The sequence below is a fragment of the Phyllopteryx taeniolatus genome, chromosome 8 (genome assembly GCF_024500385.1).
Source record: "Phyllopteryx taeniolatus isolate TA_2022b chromosome 8, UOR_Ptae_1.2, whole genome shotgun sequence".
Lineage (NCBI taxonomy): Eukaryota > Metazoa > Chordata > Actinopteri > Syngnathiformes > Syngnathidae > Phyllopteryx > Phyllopteryx taeniolatus.
The window spans coordinates 17,655,148-17,672,323 of NC_084509.1; the positions used below are offsets into that span (position 1 = coordinate 17,655,148).

At 39.4% G+C, this 17,176-nt stretch overlaps 1 protein-coding gene across 2 annotated transcripts in view; it reads left to right on the plus strand.

The window, feature by feature from the left end:
* The window catches only part of lsamp (limbic system associated membrane protein), a 333,574-nt gene that overhangs the window by 134,777 nt on the left and 181,621 nt on the right, over positions 1 to 17,176 (plus strand). Inside the window, exon 2 of one of the 2 annotated variants that reach the window (XM_061780944.1) lies at positions 3,888 to 3,996. The exons of the other annotated variant lie outside the window; for it this stretch is intronic. Within the exon in view, the coding sequence (XP_061636928.1) occupies positions 3,990 to 3,996 (7 nt within the window). The 5' untranslated portion in view covers positions 3,888 to 3,989. The remainder of the gene's footprint in view (positions 1 to 3,887; positions 3,997 to 17,176) is intronic. 2 annotated transcript variants of the gene reach the window in all.

Consider the following 17,176-nt stretch of genomic DNA (forward strand, 5'->3'; position numbering starts at 1 on the left):
CCATCATTTGCACAATTGCCATTATATCAGTATCACCACACTAGTGGTACACTTTCATTGGTCAGTGACTCTCCACATGTGTTTTTTATGTCCTAAATGTATATTTGGTCATAATGTCTGTTTGTTGTTATACTAGAGTGGCTCCAACTACCAGAGACAAATTCCTTGTGTGTCTTGTAACATACTTGGCCAGTAAAGCTAATTCTAATTCTGAAGAAACAGAACAAATATGGGACATTTACCCAAATTGTACATCGTCAATGTTGCCCAACTTATTCATGGCACACTTGTCTTACTTAAAAACGAGCATGTTACACGTTTAGTTATTTTGGGAAAAGAAACTCTTTCCACCAACAGCTTCTGGCAACTACCCCACCTCCACTACCCACTGCACCACCTCTAATCACTCCTTACCTTCCCACCGCTCACCTATTTCAAGGCCTCCACTTGCTCTCAAAAGCCTATGCCCACTGCCTCAGTTAAATCCTTCCTACTTGTCCTCTGCAACACCATTGTCAAAATTATCAACTCCTCCCCTTGAATATGGCATTGTACCCTCCAGCTTTAAATCTGCCTCATTCACTCCCATCCTTAAAGAACCTAGTCTAGATCCATAAAATTCGACCAACTACTGGCTGATTTCAAATGTATCTTTCCTCAGTAAGATCCTGGAAAGTTGCCAATGAACTTCCCCAACAAATGCCCAGCCATGAGTTCTATGAAACGCATCTTCTGGCTTCAGACCCCACCACAGTAGGAGGATATAATTTAGCAAAATAATAAATGATCTCATATCAGTTGACTCAGGACCTATTAGCACTCTTATTTTTCATGACCTTTCTGCTGCTTTTGACAGGGTCTCCCATTCCATCCGACTTAACTGGTTACACAGGTCTTTTCTGGTTTCACTCTTACCAGGCCAACAGTATGTCACCAACCACAGCTTCACATCTCCAGATCCACTCAAGATCCAGTCAGCTAAGGCATACCAGAAGGCTCTGTACTTGGACCCCTCCTCTTCACAATCTAATGTTCCCAATTTGGCTCATCTCAAGTAGTAGACACAACTCAATCTGGAGCCTTGAGCAGGAACAGCTACCTTGAATTAAGCCCTTAAATTGCCAAAAAAGTCTGTTTAAAGCAGTGATTCCCAACCACTATGCTGTGGCACTTTAGTGTGCCATGGGAAATTATCAAATTTTACTTAATTGCTCAAAAACTTTATAATAAATAATAAAATTATAATAAATAATGTATCTTTGTTCATCTATTTATGCCAGTGAGGCATAGTGACAGACAGATCAAATTAATGGTGTTCTATAAGATGGCAGAAAGTCCATACAGTAATTAATGTATCCATTTTTTGTGACATTTTTGTTTGTTGATGTGCTGTGAGATTTTTCAAGTGTAAAATATGTGCCTTGGCTCCATCAAGGTTGGAAATCACTGGTTTAAAGTTTGAATATAGCCATCTTGAATGAATGCAAGGCCACAAATCAATTACATTATTGTTCGGGTCCCACCACTATTTATGATGCTGATGATGATGACTGTCATTTAGTCATTTTGGGGTCTTGAATGCATGACAATTAATTTGGGTTGTTTCAAAGTGCTTACAATTTGTAAAGACAAAAATTACATCCAGTTGCTGGTTTTATTTTTTTGTATTAAAAAAAAAGGTTTTTGTTTCCTTTTCTGTAATTTGTGTTGTTTTTTTAACATTTGTTTTTAGTAATATCATCGCAACGCAAATATTTGTAATACTGTTCAGAATAATTGTAATATCAAGTTTTCATACCGTTTAATTTCTACAATCTTTGCCACTAATAGAATTGAATTGGTTCATTCAGAGGTGCAAACTGCCCTTGTAAGTAGCAAATCTCTTGACAGATGGCAATCACAAATCATACTGGAAAATATTTAGATACTATTCTCATACAACTCTCTTATCTAAATCTAGTTGCATTCAATAAAACCTTCTCAAATACCACAAATCATAATCTCATCTCCACTCATGTCACTACTTGCAAGCTTCATCATTTGAAGACATGTAAATTTTGTCTTGTTAACAATGCGTAATTATGTTAGAGTAAGCATGCGCCCGCATATGTGTGAGGTGAGAGCAGATTTTTCCATGTCAGGGTTGTTGACAGGCCTGACGTAATGTTTTTATTTATTTATTTTAGTTCTGAGTTTTACTCTCATTTCTGTGAAACCCTCTGGGTGAACATTTGCTCCATTTGGAATCTCGGTGACTATTCAGGAGGTAAAATAGCTTTTCTGCCTTTGCTTGCTTCTCATCATCCAAAGAAAATTGGCCATATGGGCATTCTAAATGCAAATTTGAATCCATTTCATAGACTCTACTGACCGAATACGTTTACATTGTTGTAAGGCTTGTTGGGTAGATAATGTTGAACATGTATAGTACATGTATTGGTTATTATCATGTATAATCAGTTTTCCTGGACAAAGGAAACATCAGAAAATTAGGATCTATATTTTTGAGAAAACGCGTACATATTGCAACTGGACAGAAGTTCTGGATGCACTAGGTTTCAATATACAGTTAATCAAGTGAGTGATCATTAGGGTGCATCAAAAACCTCAACATTTAAAATGAGACATTAGTTCTACTCCAAAAGTTATGCATACTATTAAAATGTTATGATAACTTCTACTAACCATAACCCTGTTTTTTTTACCCCAAAAGAAGGGGAAACAAATTTATGAATCTGCTAACTTTGTTTTAACATTCTACATTTACAGTGTAATTGGAAATAATATTTAAAATGATTAGTTACAATGGGGCGGCACGGTGGGCGACTGGTTAGAGCGTAAGCCTCACAGTTCTGAGGACTGGGGTTCAATCCGCGGCCCCGCCTGGGGGAGAATTGTTGAAGGTTAGTCACCCTCACGCACTGGGCTTTTTAAGACAACGGTAGTCGCACGAATGTAACATTTCCATTGGCCTGTACTGTGGAATTGAATTGTTTGTTCTTCAGCTGTCGTACACAAAAGGACAGAAATACTGCAATGAATTCAATTTCTTTCCCATTGAATAAATGTGCTGAAATGTTTAGATCAGCACATCATAATATCTGACATCTCTGTCCCAGCCCTGTGAAGCACTACTTAGAAGTGATAAGAATATGATTTGTAGTATGAACTGTGAAATTAATGCTTTATCTACCATTTCCCGATGCACTCAACTCAGAAATTATATCAAATTGCCCATTTATCAGTCTCACTTCAGTTTATTGTGATTCTCCAATTTCCCTTGCTGTTCTACTTCCATAGTGAAGCATTGTATACACATTGGCCAGTGTATATTTTTTATGTATTGTGTATATGTATTTCATCCTCCAGAAACCTTTTTTTTCCTTGGTTTTGAAAACGCTTGTCAATGCTGTATTGATAGAGAATAATTACACTTAATATCCAGCTTTTGGTCACTGATGGTGTAGTGTTACACTTGCCTGACTTTGGTGGGTTCAGTTCCCACTCAGTGACGGTGTGAATGTGAGTGCGGATGGTTGTCCGTGTCTATATGTGCCCTGCGACTGACTGGCAACCAGTTCAGGGTGTAGTCCGCCTTTCACCCCAAGTCAGCTGGGATAGGCTCCAGCGCCCTGTGATCCTAACCAGGATAAGTGCTGTTGAAAATGGATGGATGAATCCAGCTTTGAATGTCGATGGCCATCAACTATTAAAGTAGCAAGTCTTCTGCCTGGTTGATAATGTTGCAATAACGTCCTTTCTAATGCTTTTCTAAAATGACATTTTCGTTGTGGAATGTAGTGGGAACAAAATGGTGTTATCATGATATTTGACGACCTGTACTAAAACATCATATTTGGTGTCTTTTCTTCTTTTCTCTTTTCTAGGTAAGTGTACTAATGACCCCTGCAGGATAAAAATAATCAACCATGTAAAAGTGAGGATCTGCTATCTTCAATGGAGTTGCTGCTTTTTCTTTTTTCAGTGGAATGGAAGGTACTAAAATAGAGATACCTCATTTAAAATACCAATGAGAATCCAGACACACATAACGCAGAGCAGAAGTTTATTTTGTCATGAAACAGAAATGGATGTAAGGTTTTAAGAAGCTCTGTATTTTGTGAGATCTAAAATCAAGTAATGATGCTAAAATGTGTACAAACAAATGTATCCTCCTGTTATACAAGTGGCAGTATGTGTAGCTACTGTACCTGTGTAATGTAAATTACAGTTGTTCACCTAAAAGTCCAGTTCACCTCTGATCTTTCAAAACACATGGTTCACACACAACGTCCTTGGTCCCACTTTCACGATAGCTGAAGTAATGTATTCCAGTCATTAATCATCGCAATTGAGAGTGGCCTGTTGCATTTCTTTGTTAGAGTGAGGTGAAGAGGCCCTCAGTTGAGTGTTTGTCTGCTGGTTGAAATGACAGCCGAGGGTATTTCTGTTCTCGCCGGGCCATAATGAGCCCTCTCACATTCTCTCAAACTTCGACAAAAATGATTCTGAAGGGCATACTTTCAAGGAGCGCAGACCTTCATCACTCAGCCTGCTGACTTCTTTTAGTCAGAGTTTTGAAAATACTGCCCATAACTTGCTGCTGCCCCAGCTTGTTAACAATCCCCTCCATCAGCTCCATGCTTCACGTTGTCACTGTGTGCTCCATTAAAGCATCTGGCTTGCGTAAATAGAGCGCTAACCTCCCACACTTCCTCATGAGGAGTTAGTGACAAGTAAACAGAGAAGTCAATCTCTGTGGGAGTGGTACTTTCCTTCCTGGAAAACAACACTGATGCTACCTGGCTCACCGTAATCTCCCGTCCTGTCAACAAAACATTTTTGTGACTATGCATACAACTGCGACATACTGCATGCTATGAGTGATCGCAAATGCTGCCGTTTTCATTTTATAATGAGACTGCTCCAAGTTGTCTCACTGTCCATGTCTCGAACATGAATTTTAGACCTACTTAAATTAAAATTACATGGTTTCAACATGGACTCATTCCACATTTATTTAATTTAAAGTATAGTATTATTAAGGCCGGCACGGTGGACGACTGGTTAGAGCGTCAGCGTCACAGTTCTGAGGACCCGGGTTTAATCCCCGGCCCCGCCTGTGTGGAGTTTGCATGTTCTGCTCGTGCCTGTGTGGGTTTTCTCGGGCACTCCGGTTTCCTCCCACATCCCAAAAATATTTGTTAATTGAAGACTCTAAATTGCCCGTAGGTGTGAGTGTGAATGGTTGTTTGTTTGTTTGTGCCCTGCGGTTGGCTGGCAACCAGTTCAGGGTGTACCCCGCCTCCTGCCCAATGATAGCTGGGATAGGCTCCAGCACGCCCGCGACCCTTGTGAGGAGAAGCGGCTCAGAAAATTGATCGATGGATATTATTAAGGCGGTGGGTGACTGGTCAGCACATCTGTCTCACAGTTCTGAGGACCCAGGTTCAAATCCGGCCTCACCTGTGTGGAGTTTGTTCTCCCCGTGGCTGCGTGGGTTTCCTCCAGGTACTCTGGTTTCCTCCCACATCCCAAAAACATGCGTGGTAGGTTAATTGAAGACTCTAAATTGCCTGCCTGGTGTGAATGTGAGTGTGAATGTTTGTTTATTTATATGTGCCCTATGATTGGCTGGCGACCAGTTCAGGGTGTACCCCACTCTCGCCCAAAGATAGCTAGGATAGGCTTCAGCACGCCGGCAACCCGAGTGAGGATAAGCGGCTCAGAAAATGGATGGATGGATGGATGTTGTCAAGTCTACATATATCGTATTCTCTCATTTGAACAGGTGATATTCAAATATGCAGCTCAGCTGTTGATACACACATAATAATAATCAGATATAATTATTAATGAAAATTTCCTATGAAATCATATTTGTGTGTGGATTGATTGAGGCCTTTCAAATTTCTGACAGAGGAAAATTAAGATGGAAATATGAATGCATAATCATTCATTCTCCAAGCTTTCACTGTCATGTTGTTTTTATTAATACCGATACTGCATTTCTGTTTTAATTTGATCAAAAAGTAATGAATCTGACAAATGGTGATGAACAGCATGCTGTGTGGTGAATATTAATACCCATCTAATCGTGAGTCAGTAGGATGATTATTGACAGCCGTCTGTCAGTTAATATACACGTCAGGGAATCAAATGAGATAGCGAAGAATTCTAATGTTGCAAAGCATCTCATTCTTAGAAGCTCAAATTAGATGGCAATGTTTTTTTTATTAAGATTGAAATTTGTCATTTCCTCAAATAACAAATTATATACTTTTTTTTAATAGTTTGCGCGTCAGTCCTTGCAAATATGCTGGGAATATAAATAGCAAAGCCTGTAATTCTCCCTATGGGAACTTCATACTCATACTGGTAAATCTGGTACACCCTGAACTGGTTGCCAGCCAATTGCAGGGCACATAGAAACAAACAACCATTCGCGCTCACATTCATACCTACGGACAATTTAGAGTCTCCAGTTAACCTACCTCGCATGTTTTTGAGATGTACCCGGAGAAAATCCACGCAGGCACGGGAGAACATGCAAACTCCACACAGGCGAGGCCGAGATTTGAACCCCTGTCTTCAGAACTGTGAGGCAGAAGTGCTAACCAGTCGTTTTGATAAAAAAAAAAAGACTTGAAAGACTGAAAATGTGTGACTAAATGTGATCCATTTTTATATTTGTTTGTTTCCCTCACTGCGCCGTTCATTACTCTCCATCAGGTGTTATCTGTGCGTTACAAGCAAGAAGGCTCTATTACTGTAAAACGTTTGCTTTTATGTAGTGTTTTGTACCAGTACTAGAAACTTCAAAGCCCTGTATTTAATCACCAGCTTACACAATCTAATTTATTTCTAATTTGCTTTATCTTAAAATTGGTTTCTGCTTTAATATTGTGATTTCATGTGCCCTCAAAACTATATGAACTGACAAATGTGGCCATATTATGTGTTACTTTAATGCTATGAATTGTTACATTATAAACCCAAGTATTCTAATGTTTTTTCTTCATTCCTTTTTCTGTTTGGACAATTTTGCATTTGACTGATTAAAATAAGTAGTGTAAACCTCAAATATACTCTCTCTATTCAGTTAATCAGGGTACACTGATGTATTCAGTTTAAAAAACTAAAGACCATTTTGTGATGGGACAATAAAAACCTGCAATGTTGCACTATATTGTGATTCAGACAGAATTTATAGTCAATACTATGGCTGAGTATCAATAACAAATTTCCAGTAGATAAACCTGCAAACTCTCTATCAAGTTCAGATAAAAGTTCAGATCTAAGAGAATGGAAGAATCAGAATGTTAATGTCTTATCCAAACACTGACTCAACAATACAATGCAATGCAACAGATGTCTAGTATAAAGCAAAGTGCACCAAAGTCACAATCTGAGGGAAACTTACAAAAACTCTAAAGCGAAAGCATGGTTTACCTTACTAAGTAACTTGAGGGGGGGTAATAATTTTTTCCCCGAAAGTCACTTAAAATGTCGCATAAATACGGCTGACTTTTTGATCATTTTTTGTTGAGTGTAATTTCATTTTCTGAAGTTTTTTTCCCCCCATAAATGCCTTCATTTGAAAGCATTGTTGCTAAAATGAGGACTTATTGAAAATGCATTTCTTCTTTTAAGACAAATAAAATGAGACACAGGTCTCAGACTCTAAAATATTGAAATAGTAATAGAGTTCTTAAAAATCTGTTCATGACAAAACCAGTTACCTGCCTGTTGATCTCACCATTCCCCTGAAAAGAGGACACTTGTAAAGGAGCATAACACGCATTCCTTGGGAGGTGATGGTGGTTGTCTCCTATTGGCTGAAGCTTAATAGCCATCAGCTCATACTAATGTTTATATGTTGTAAATCACCTGGGATAAAACGAACACAACGCTTGGGTAGTAATCTTAAGACGATTTATAGTGCAGCCGAGTGATGTAACAAATTAATTGTGACAGTATTACCAGACTTCCACCAATGCAATGGTGAGTGTGAAATACTGCACAGAGAGATAGTAAATGGCAGGCACCGATGTCCTATCAGCGGCCACCACAGTGAGTCACTTGCATGATTTGTAGAGAACCGATTCTTTCATGGGATGTACTTCCTGACGTAACCCACCCTTACTTATTGGGCTTGGGACCCACAGTGGCTGGGAATAGGGGGAAGAAAGGCAGCAGAATGTACCACAATACTACACTAAAGTTACACACTGTAAAGCCATATGTACGACAAAAATACATCAGAAACACAAATACACAGACATGATGTCTTACACACAGGCTACCGACATCTGTATTCCGAAAGCAGAGAGGAGGATTTAAAGGCTTTCGGGGGAAGAGTCTCTCCTCTGATACTACCAGGTTTCAAAGGAGAGATATTTTCTATTCATGCTGAACTGCCAGTGGGTGTTTAGATATACTCCGTCTTTTCTCCTCTGCTCTTTGTCTCTCACTGTATTACCTTCAAGTTTCAAAGCTGTTGTTGTTTCTCCTGGTTTGTTTTTCAACCTCCACAAACACAGTCACCAGCATCTCGTGCTGCTGTGCGCCGCTATTTCTTTTTTTCCCTCCTCCCCCACATTTGTTCTTTTTCAACTCATCGCAAAGTCATTCAATGTCACTCCTCATACTACGCACATGCTTGTGCAAACGTAACACTCATAGGGTTTCGATCCTCAGATATTTTGGAGGGGCAAAACATGACTAATTAAGTCAAAGTGTGTCCATACAGTATACTGTATTCACTTACTGTATAAGACCATTCATTGGGTCAATTCACACAATCATACAATGCAAATGCTGTAGCTGTAGCTTTTACAAAGAAAATTATTTTCAATTTTGACCAACAACATGAGGAGGATTTATTATTGTAGGTGTTGTTTTTCGTGATCTCGAGGTGCACTGTATCATACTGGGAAATGTTTCTACTAGTAATTTACCCCCTTATGAAATAAGTTTATTGTAATCTATTTTCAATGCAAGTTTGAGCTTTCTATCACTGCAAAGATCCGAATGACAAACTCTTACAGCTGCACTCATAACTTAGCTTTTGTTGTTGAAATTTCTGTGGATTAATCCAACAGTGAATAAAATAATTAGAAGTACTTTATGCCCCCATTGTCCACAAGCGTCAAGGTGTTTATTTTATAGTATATATAATATATATATAGCTCCTTATCTCAGATTCAACAGCACACCAACCTCTCACCCTGGCATGAATAAGATTCCTCTCAGCCTCCATGCAAGGAAACAGCTCATTAGTGTGAAGCACACTGGCTACTTTGATGTTGAACCAGCTTATTTCCATCAACCATCTTTGCCTGATGATGTATGTGATGCTTCTAATACATTAACAGATCATGGTTGGTAAACAATGGAACACCAATGGGAACAATGATTACAACCCCCCCTCCAAAAAAAAACAGATCTCTGGAAACCGACCAAATCACAACAGGGAAAAGTCACTTTGTAAAGGTCATTGTGTACATTCAACAGCAATAATGGTACTCCTTTATTATAATAATAATAACTTTAATATTAAATTTAATGTGAAAAACAATGTTCAAACTAGTTTTATGTCTTTCATGTTTTACATACGGATGCAAATCTACACCTACATTTACAAACATCATATTTAACTTTTTTTGATGACATCATGCACAGCAACGTGATGAAAAATTTTACATGAAGTGCCTTTGCAGATGTGCATTTCTAATACCAAATTTCTCAGATGATCAATTGTGCTGCACTTGTGTGGGGTTTGTATTGGTGCCAGTGTTTTCTGGATACATGCTGTGATTGCCGTATGCTGACAAATGAACCTGAAGGTCAATTTATGTACTGCCAGATTTATCCCCTGAATCCAGTTTAGTAGTGTATATTTTGGGTTGTTATAATATAGCTCATCATATTGATTGTATTATTTGTACTAATTGTTAAGTTTCAACTGATTATTACTTGTGTTTTCGTTGTTAAACGTAGTGTGTTTAAGCCACTATCCGAAATGCGATATTTCAGTTTACATCTAAGTGGGTTGAATACTAAATTCAACATTAATACATGTTATATTTTTTTAAATATAGACCCTTTCCAAAAAATTTGCATATCATGGAAACGTTTATTTATTTCTATAATTCCATTCTAAAAGTTAAACTTTCATACAACCCCAATTCCAATGAAGTTGGGACGTTGTGTTACACATAAATAAAAACAGAATACACTGATTTGCAACTCATGTTCGACCTATATTTAATTGAATACACTACAAAGACAAGATATTTAATGTTAAAACTGATAAACTTTATTGTTTTTAGCAAATAATCATTAACTTAGAATTTTATGGCTGCAACACGTTCCAAAAAAGGTGGGACAGGTGACAAAAGAGACTGAGAAAGTTGAGGAATCCTCATCAAACACCTGTTTGGAACATCCCACAGGTGACCAGGCTAATTGGGAACAGGTGGGGGCCATGATTGGGGATAAAAGGAGCTTCCCTGAATTGCTCAGTCATTCACAAGGAAAGATGGGGCGAGGTTCACCTCTTTGTGAACAAGTGTGCGAGAAAATAGTTTAAGGACAACGTTCCTCAATGTACAATTGCAAGGAATTTAGCGATTTCATCATCTACGGTCCATAATATCATCAAAAGGTTCAGAGAATCTGGAGAAATCCCTGCATGTAAGCGGCAAGGCCGAAAACCAACATTGGATGTCCGTGACCTTCGATCCCTCAGATGGCGCTGCATCAAAAACCGACATCAATGTTTAAAGGATATCACCACATGGGCTCAGGAACACTTCAGAAAACAATATCAGTAAATACAGTTTGGCGCTACATCCGTAAGTGCAACTTAAAACTCTGCTATGCAAAGCAAAAGCCATTTAATTTGGCATTTAAAAGCCAGTGACTGTTTTTTTTTTTTTTTTTTTGTCAATGTCTTTATGTCTCAAAAGGGTTCTCTGTCAATTGACTGTCTGTTGTCGTACTAGAGCGGCTCCAACTACCGGAGACAAATTACTTGTGTGTTTTTTGGACATACTTGGCAAATAAAGATGATTCTGATTCTGATTCTGATTTATCAGCCAGAAACGCCGCCGGCTTCTCACCCTTTGTAGTGATTTGCAAATCATTGCACTCTGTTTTTATGTTTAACACAACGTCCCAATTTCATTGGAATTGGGGTTGTAGATTATAAATTCAGGGCCCACAATTTAAACTATTTCAAGTATTTATTTGTTTATTTTTACATAATTTGGGCTTCTAGCTCATAAAACCCATGAAATCAGGAATTCAAAAAACTAGAATACCGTGAAGAAATCACCATTTACTTCTCAGTTTTGTAGAAAAAAAAAGAACAAATTAGGGTCACATTAAATCAATTAAAATATGGTACTTTCAAAACAATATGTTAATCTTCAATACTTGGTTGGGAATCCATTTGCTTTAATCACTGCGCCATGGTATTGAGGCAATCAGCCTGTGGCATTGGCTGGGAGTTATGGAAGCCCAGATTTCCTTGATGCTTGTCAGTTCCTCTTTGTTTTAGGGTGTGGTGCCCCTCATTTTCCTCTTGATAATACCCCATAGATTCTCAATGGGGTTTAGATCCGGCGAGTTGGCTGGCCAGTCAAGCACTGTGATGGCATGGGCATCAAACCAGTTTTTGGTGCGTCTGGCGGTATGGGCAGGGGCCAGGTCCAGCTGGAAGATGAAATCTGCATCTCCATACAGATCCTCAGCAGAAGGAATCATGAAGTCCTCTAAAACATTATGGTAGACTGCTGTTTTAGTTTGTCTTTAAAATCACGCTAAGAAAATGAGCAGGATTTATTTTATTCATTTATTATTATTGTTGTTATAATTATTATCCATCCATTTTCAATACCGCTTATCAAACTCAAGGCCCGGGGGCCAGATCCAGCCAGCCAAATCATTTTATGTGGCCCGCGAAAGCAAATCATGCGTCAGCTTCCATGATTCTTGCTAAAATCTGAACCAACATTTCCAAATTGTCATATGTAATAAATGTTGAGGTATTTCTAAAGCATTTTTTTTTTGTTACCAAACCCCTTTTTACAGTAACTTGAACAATTGCTGTACAAACTATTATCCTTAATGTCTGATCAAGTTGTTGTTGTGTAGTTGTAATATTATGATGAGTTGATTAAACATTAGGCGGCACGGTGACCGACTGGTTAGTGCATCTGCCTCACAGTTCTGAGGACCGGGGTTCAAATCCCGGCCCCGTCTGTGTGGAGTTTGCATGTCCTCCCCGTGTCTGCGTGGGTTTTCTCCGGGCACTCCGGTTTCCTCCCACATCCCAAAAACATGCATGGTAGGTTGATTAAAGATTCTAAATTGCCCGTAGGTATGGATGTGTGCGCGAATGGTTGTTTGTTTCTATGTGCCTTGCGAGAAAATGGATGGATGGATGGATGCTGCGGTAACTTTTGATTTAAGAAAGCAGAGTTTACAAACACCTGCACTGGACATTGCACCCCAAATCATTCACACTGGACCTCAAGCAGCTTGGGTTATGTTGTTCACCCATCTTCCTCCAAACCCTTGGATTTTGATTCCTGAATGAAAGGCACACTTTGCTTTCATCGGAAAAGAGGACCTCGGACCATCAGTCTAGTCCTTATTCTCCTTGGCCCAGTTGAGACGCTTCCTACGTCGGCTCAGGCTCAGAAGTGGTTTGACCCGAGGAACCCGACAGTTGTAGCCCATCTCCTGGATGCATTGGAATGTGGTGGTTTTTGAAACTGTGATTCCCGCCTCATTCCACTCTTTCTGGATCTCTGCTAGATTCTTGAATGTTCTCTGTTTGATAATCCGCTGAAGCCCACGGTCATCTATTTTGCTGGTGCATCTTCTTCTGCCACATTTTGTCCTTCCATTGATGTTTGGACACAGCACTCTGTGAACAGCTAGCCTCCTTAGCGATGAACTTTTGTGGCTTACCCATCATCAATGATGGTCTTCTGGCCAGTTGTCAAGTCTGCTGTCTTCCCCATATTGAACCCAACTGAGGCAATTGAACCAAACTAAAGCAATTTAGTGACACCTGGGAAAACCTGTGCAGGTGCTTTGAGTTTAGTAGATGATTAGTGTGTGACACTCAGTTTAAAACATTTATGGCCTGCAAAATTTGGGCTAATTTCTTCACAGTATTCTAATCTTTTGAAAATACTGATTTTGTGGGTTTTATGAGCTGGAAGCCCAAATTATGTAAAAAAATAAACGAATAAATACTTGAAATTGTTTGAATTGTGGGCCCACGAATCTATGAAAGTTTATCTTTTTGAATGGAATTATGGAAAGAAACTTTTCCATGATGGTCAAATTTTTTGGAAAGGGTCTGTAGATGTATCTAAATTAGACCTACTAACAATATATTCCAAGAAACTGAACTTAAAATGTAATAAATATTTTTTGCCGTGAACAAATGAATAACAGTATGATGCATACGTGACAATACAAAATGAGGTATATATTTCTATATGGTAATTTATAAGGGGAATGCCTAACTGAAAATGGAAACACATCCATCCATCCATCCATTTTCAACACCGCTTATCCTGGTTAGGGTCGCGGGACACTGGAGCCTATCCCAGCTGACTTCGGGCGAAAGGCGGACTACACCCTGAACTGGTCGCCAGTCAGTCGCAGGTCACATATAGACACAGACAACCATTCGCACTCACATTCACACCGTCACTGAGTGGGAACTGAACCCAAGCTGCCTGCACCAAAGTCAGGCAAGTGTACCACTACACCATCAGTGACGGAAACACATCCTATATACCTAATATAGTGACACAAACACACTAACTCCCAAGGTGAAAACAACACCAGCATGCTGTCGCAGCTGGTACAGAATAATAAGTAACCATTGGCAGGACTTGCATTGCATGGCCCTTGTGTTTGGCTCTCTGTGCTTCTTCAGGTGTATGCCCAATACAGAAGACCAAAGAAATGAGACACTTGTTGCAACCTTGCCACAAATGGCCCATTACTTGTGGCGATGAGCTCCACAAGGTGGTTTACTTTGCAGCAGTGACACTTGCAATGATGTATCCATGTTTCCTCACAGCTAGAATTTATTACATATTGCAGGACCAATGAAACAGATGGATTTACTTTCATCTTTCATTGTTCTTGATTTTATTCTGTTTTTATGTAATGTTTGTAATGTATTATTTGTGCCTGTATGTACATAACCATTTATTTATATACAGTATCTAAGTAGTCCAGTTGTCTATATTTATACTACAGTATATGGATGTTACTGCAAATGCCGGATTGTCCCATGTCTGGATATTTTCCTTTTAACTTCTGCTTGCAGTTCTGTTAAATGGGCATATTTCAATTTGTTACGTATAATTTACCTCTGGGGGATTGGTAGGGGTGTGCTGGGGGACCATTGAGAGAGATGTATTTGTGTTTATTTAATATGATATATGCGTTCATTGTTCTGTGTGTTGGACCCCGTCTAAAAAGAGATAATTCATCTCAAGGGATAACTCCTTAATCATAAAAGTAAAGATTTCTATGGTTCCCTAAAATTCATCTTGGAGATAATGAAATAAGCTGTTTTTGTTGAAACAGTTTAAATAGTTTAAACTATGTTCCCGGTGGCTACGGAAGCCCCATCTGCCAGAAAAATAGTGCACTGTGGATTTTTGGCTGCTTTTTCTCAACATTAAAGTCGTGCTAAGTTTTCTCACATAAATCACAGTATCCATGACGGGCCGTAGGGGGACGGGCCTGCTGAATCCCGGATGCTTCAAGGTGCCCTATGCTTTGGCCCGCGGTCTTCCACAGATGCCAGTGTGTTCCGATGGGGTCCCGTATGTTCTGTCAAGCCTTTCTAATCATGTTTGTTGCTCCAATAGAGTCGAATGAAGCTCCCCAGTCAGAGTCGGCGTCAGCATGGGGGGGCCACATACTGCTCAATAAATATTTGACAACACAGTATTAGTTTTCTGTCAACATCTAATTCAATAATCCATCTCTTGCACCAAAACATGCAAAAGACACCGGGATTCACATAAACGCTGCACAGAGCTCTCTTTCTCTCTCTCTCTCTCTCTCTCTCTCTCTCTCTCTCTCTCTCTTGCTGTCTCTCTTGCTTTCTCTCTCTCTCACACACACACGTACACACACATTCAACATTAAGGTAAGGCATTATAGGTAAATTAAAAATGGCTTAGCTTTATAAGGGGTGTAGGCCACGAGTGTGAGATGCCAAGAAATACATCAGCTTCCCATCCCACTACGTACTGCCTCCATGTTTTGATACACCCTATAATGTACTGTCAAGTTAAGTTACGTGCACCTCGTTTTACTAACACCACCACCATGTTGTCCTTTGCCCACGGTGTTTTAAAAAGGGGCTGCCATGGCCGCAGGGAGCATTGTAAATGTAACCTTACAGAAAAGATCAGAGAGGTGATAAGGTACAGCAAATAATCCTGCACCTTTTCAGCTTTGTTTTGTGGAAAAGCCTTTTAGAGCAATATTGTCTATGTTGAAAAAAACAAAGGCCAGCAAGATGTGGCCCACAGTCTTGATGAAATACATATTTAATTTATTTTTTTATAAATGAATTAGTTTACACAGGAAGCGATTATTGTAAGAACTATTAATTGGTATTTAATTTTTCTCCACTGCTTCCTCTCCAGTGGAGAGAGTGTGTAGAGTGTGATTTTCATGTTGTTTATTTATTCAACTATGATTGAGCTGTTATTTCTTAATTATATGAAAAAACATTTACTGCCAATGACTTCTGTTTTCCTTGCTGCTGGGATGATTGAAGTGTTCTCAGGCAATTTTAGACATATTTTAAACAATCTATATAAAATTGATTACGGTAATGACTTGAGGGAGCAAGCTAGACAGCGAGTTTGAATAATTGAAGTAGACTAGGTTAGTGAGAGTGGCAAAGTGTGGACTGTGAAAATTCAAACCTTTTTCCTGCCTTTTTTAGGCATTTGCTTTTGCACAGGCATTGTCTTCGCTCAAACATACTGATTAACTTTATTTTGGTTTTTACAACAACCTCTTTCGCCAGCAACAAAGTTGAGGAAATTAAATTGGTACGGTTGGTTGGTGCTGCATGAAGGTATAAATTATACCCACATTGTGTTAACACGAGATGCTAGATCAGTAAAATTCTACAATATGAGCAAACATTTGCATGTTTGTAGGATTTATCAAGATGTGTGACCTTCTGTTCCATAGAATATTTGTATGTCAGTGTGGTTGAGCCTTACTAAATGTAGCAGAGGTCTGGGTGTGTGCACTGCAAATATAAAAAAGAATGCCTTGTATTTCCTGTATTTAAATTATATAAAACCTCTAAAATTTCATTTTCGCAAAATCATGGTGAATTAGCCGTTAGCGTGTCTGCCTCCTAGTCAAGAAATCCAGGTTCTAATCTCCCTCTCACCCGAAGTCATCTGAGACCTGTGACCCTAATGAGGAGAAGTTTTATACAAAATGTTTGGATGGATGTTTTATTTTGCTCCATATGTTTTGAATTGGCGGGCGGCACGGTGGACGACTGGTTAGAGCGTCAGCCTCACAGTTCTGAGGACCCGGGTTCAATCCCCGGCCCCGCCTGTGTGGAGTTTGCATGTTCTCCCCGTGCCTGCGTGGGTTTTCTCCGGGCACTCCGGTTTCCTCCCACATCCCAAAAACATGCATGAATTGGAGACTCTAAATTGCCCGTAGGTGTGAATGTGAGTGCGAATGGTTGTTTGTTTGTATGTGCCCTGCGATTGGCTGGCAACCAGTTCAGGATGTACCCCGCCTCCTGCCCGATAATAGCTGGGATAGGCTCCGGCACGCCTGCGACCCTAGTGAGGAGAAGCGGCTCAGAAAATGGATGGATGGATGTTTTGAATTGTCGCGTCAGTCTTTACAGGTGTAGGATAAAAAGAAACAGACAACAAAGATGTCAGTTGCAGCTACTTAATCAATTTATCAATGCACTCTTTTCCTCTCTGAAGGATGCGTTTTTGATTTGGCAAACATTTAGTCATCCCAACACTCACCAACATCTGCTCATGCATAAAATGTCTTCTCTGCTGACCAGTAACTCTAATTCAAGCTGTTTCACTTCTATTGAAAGAGTCTGCCCATATGTATT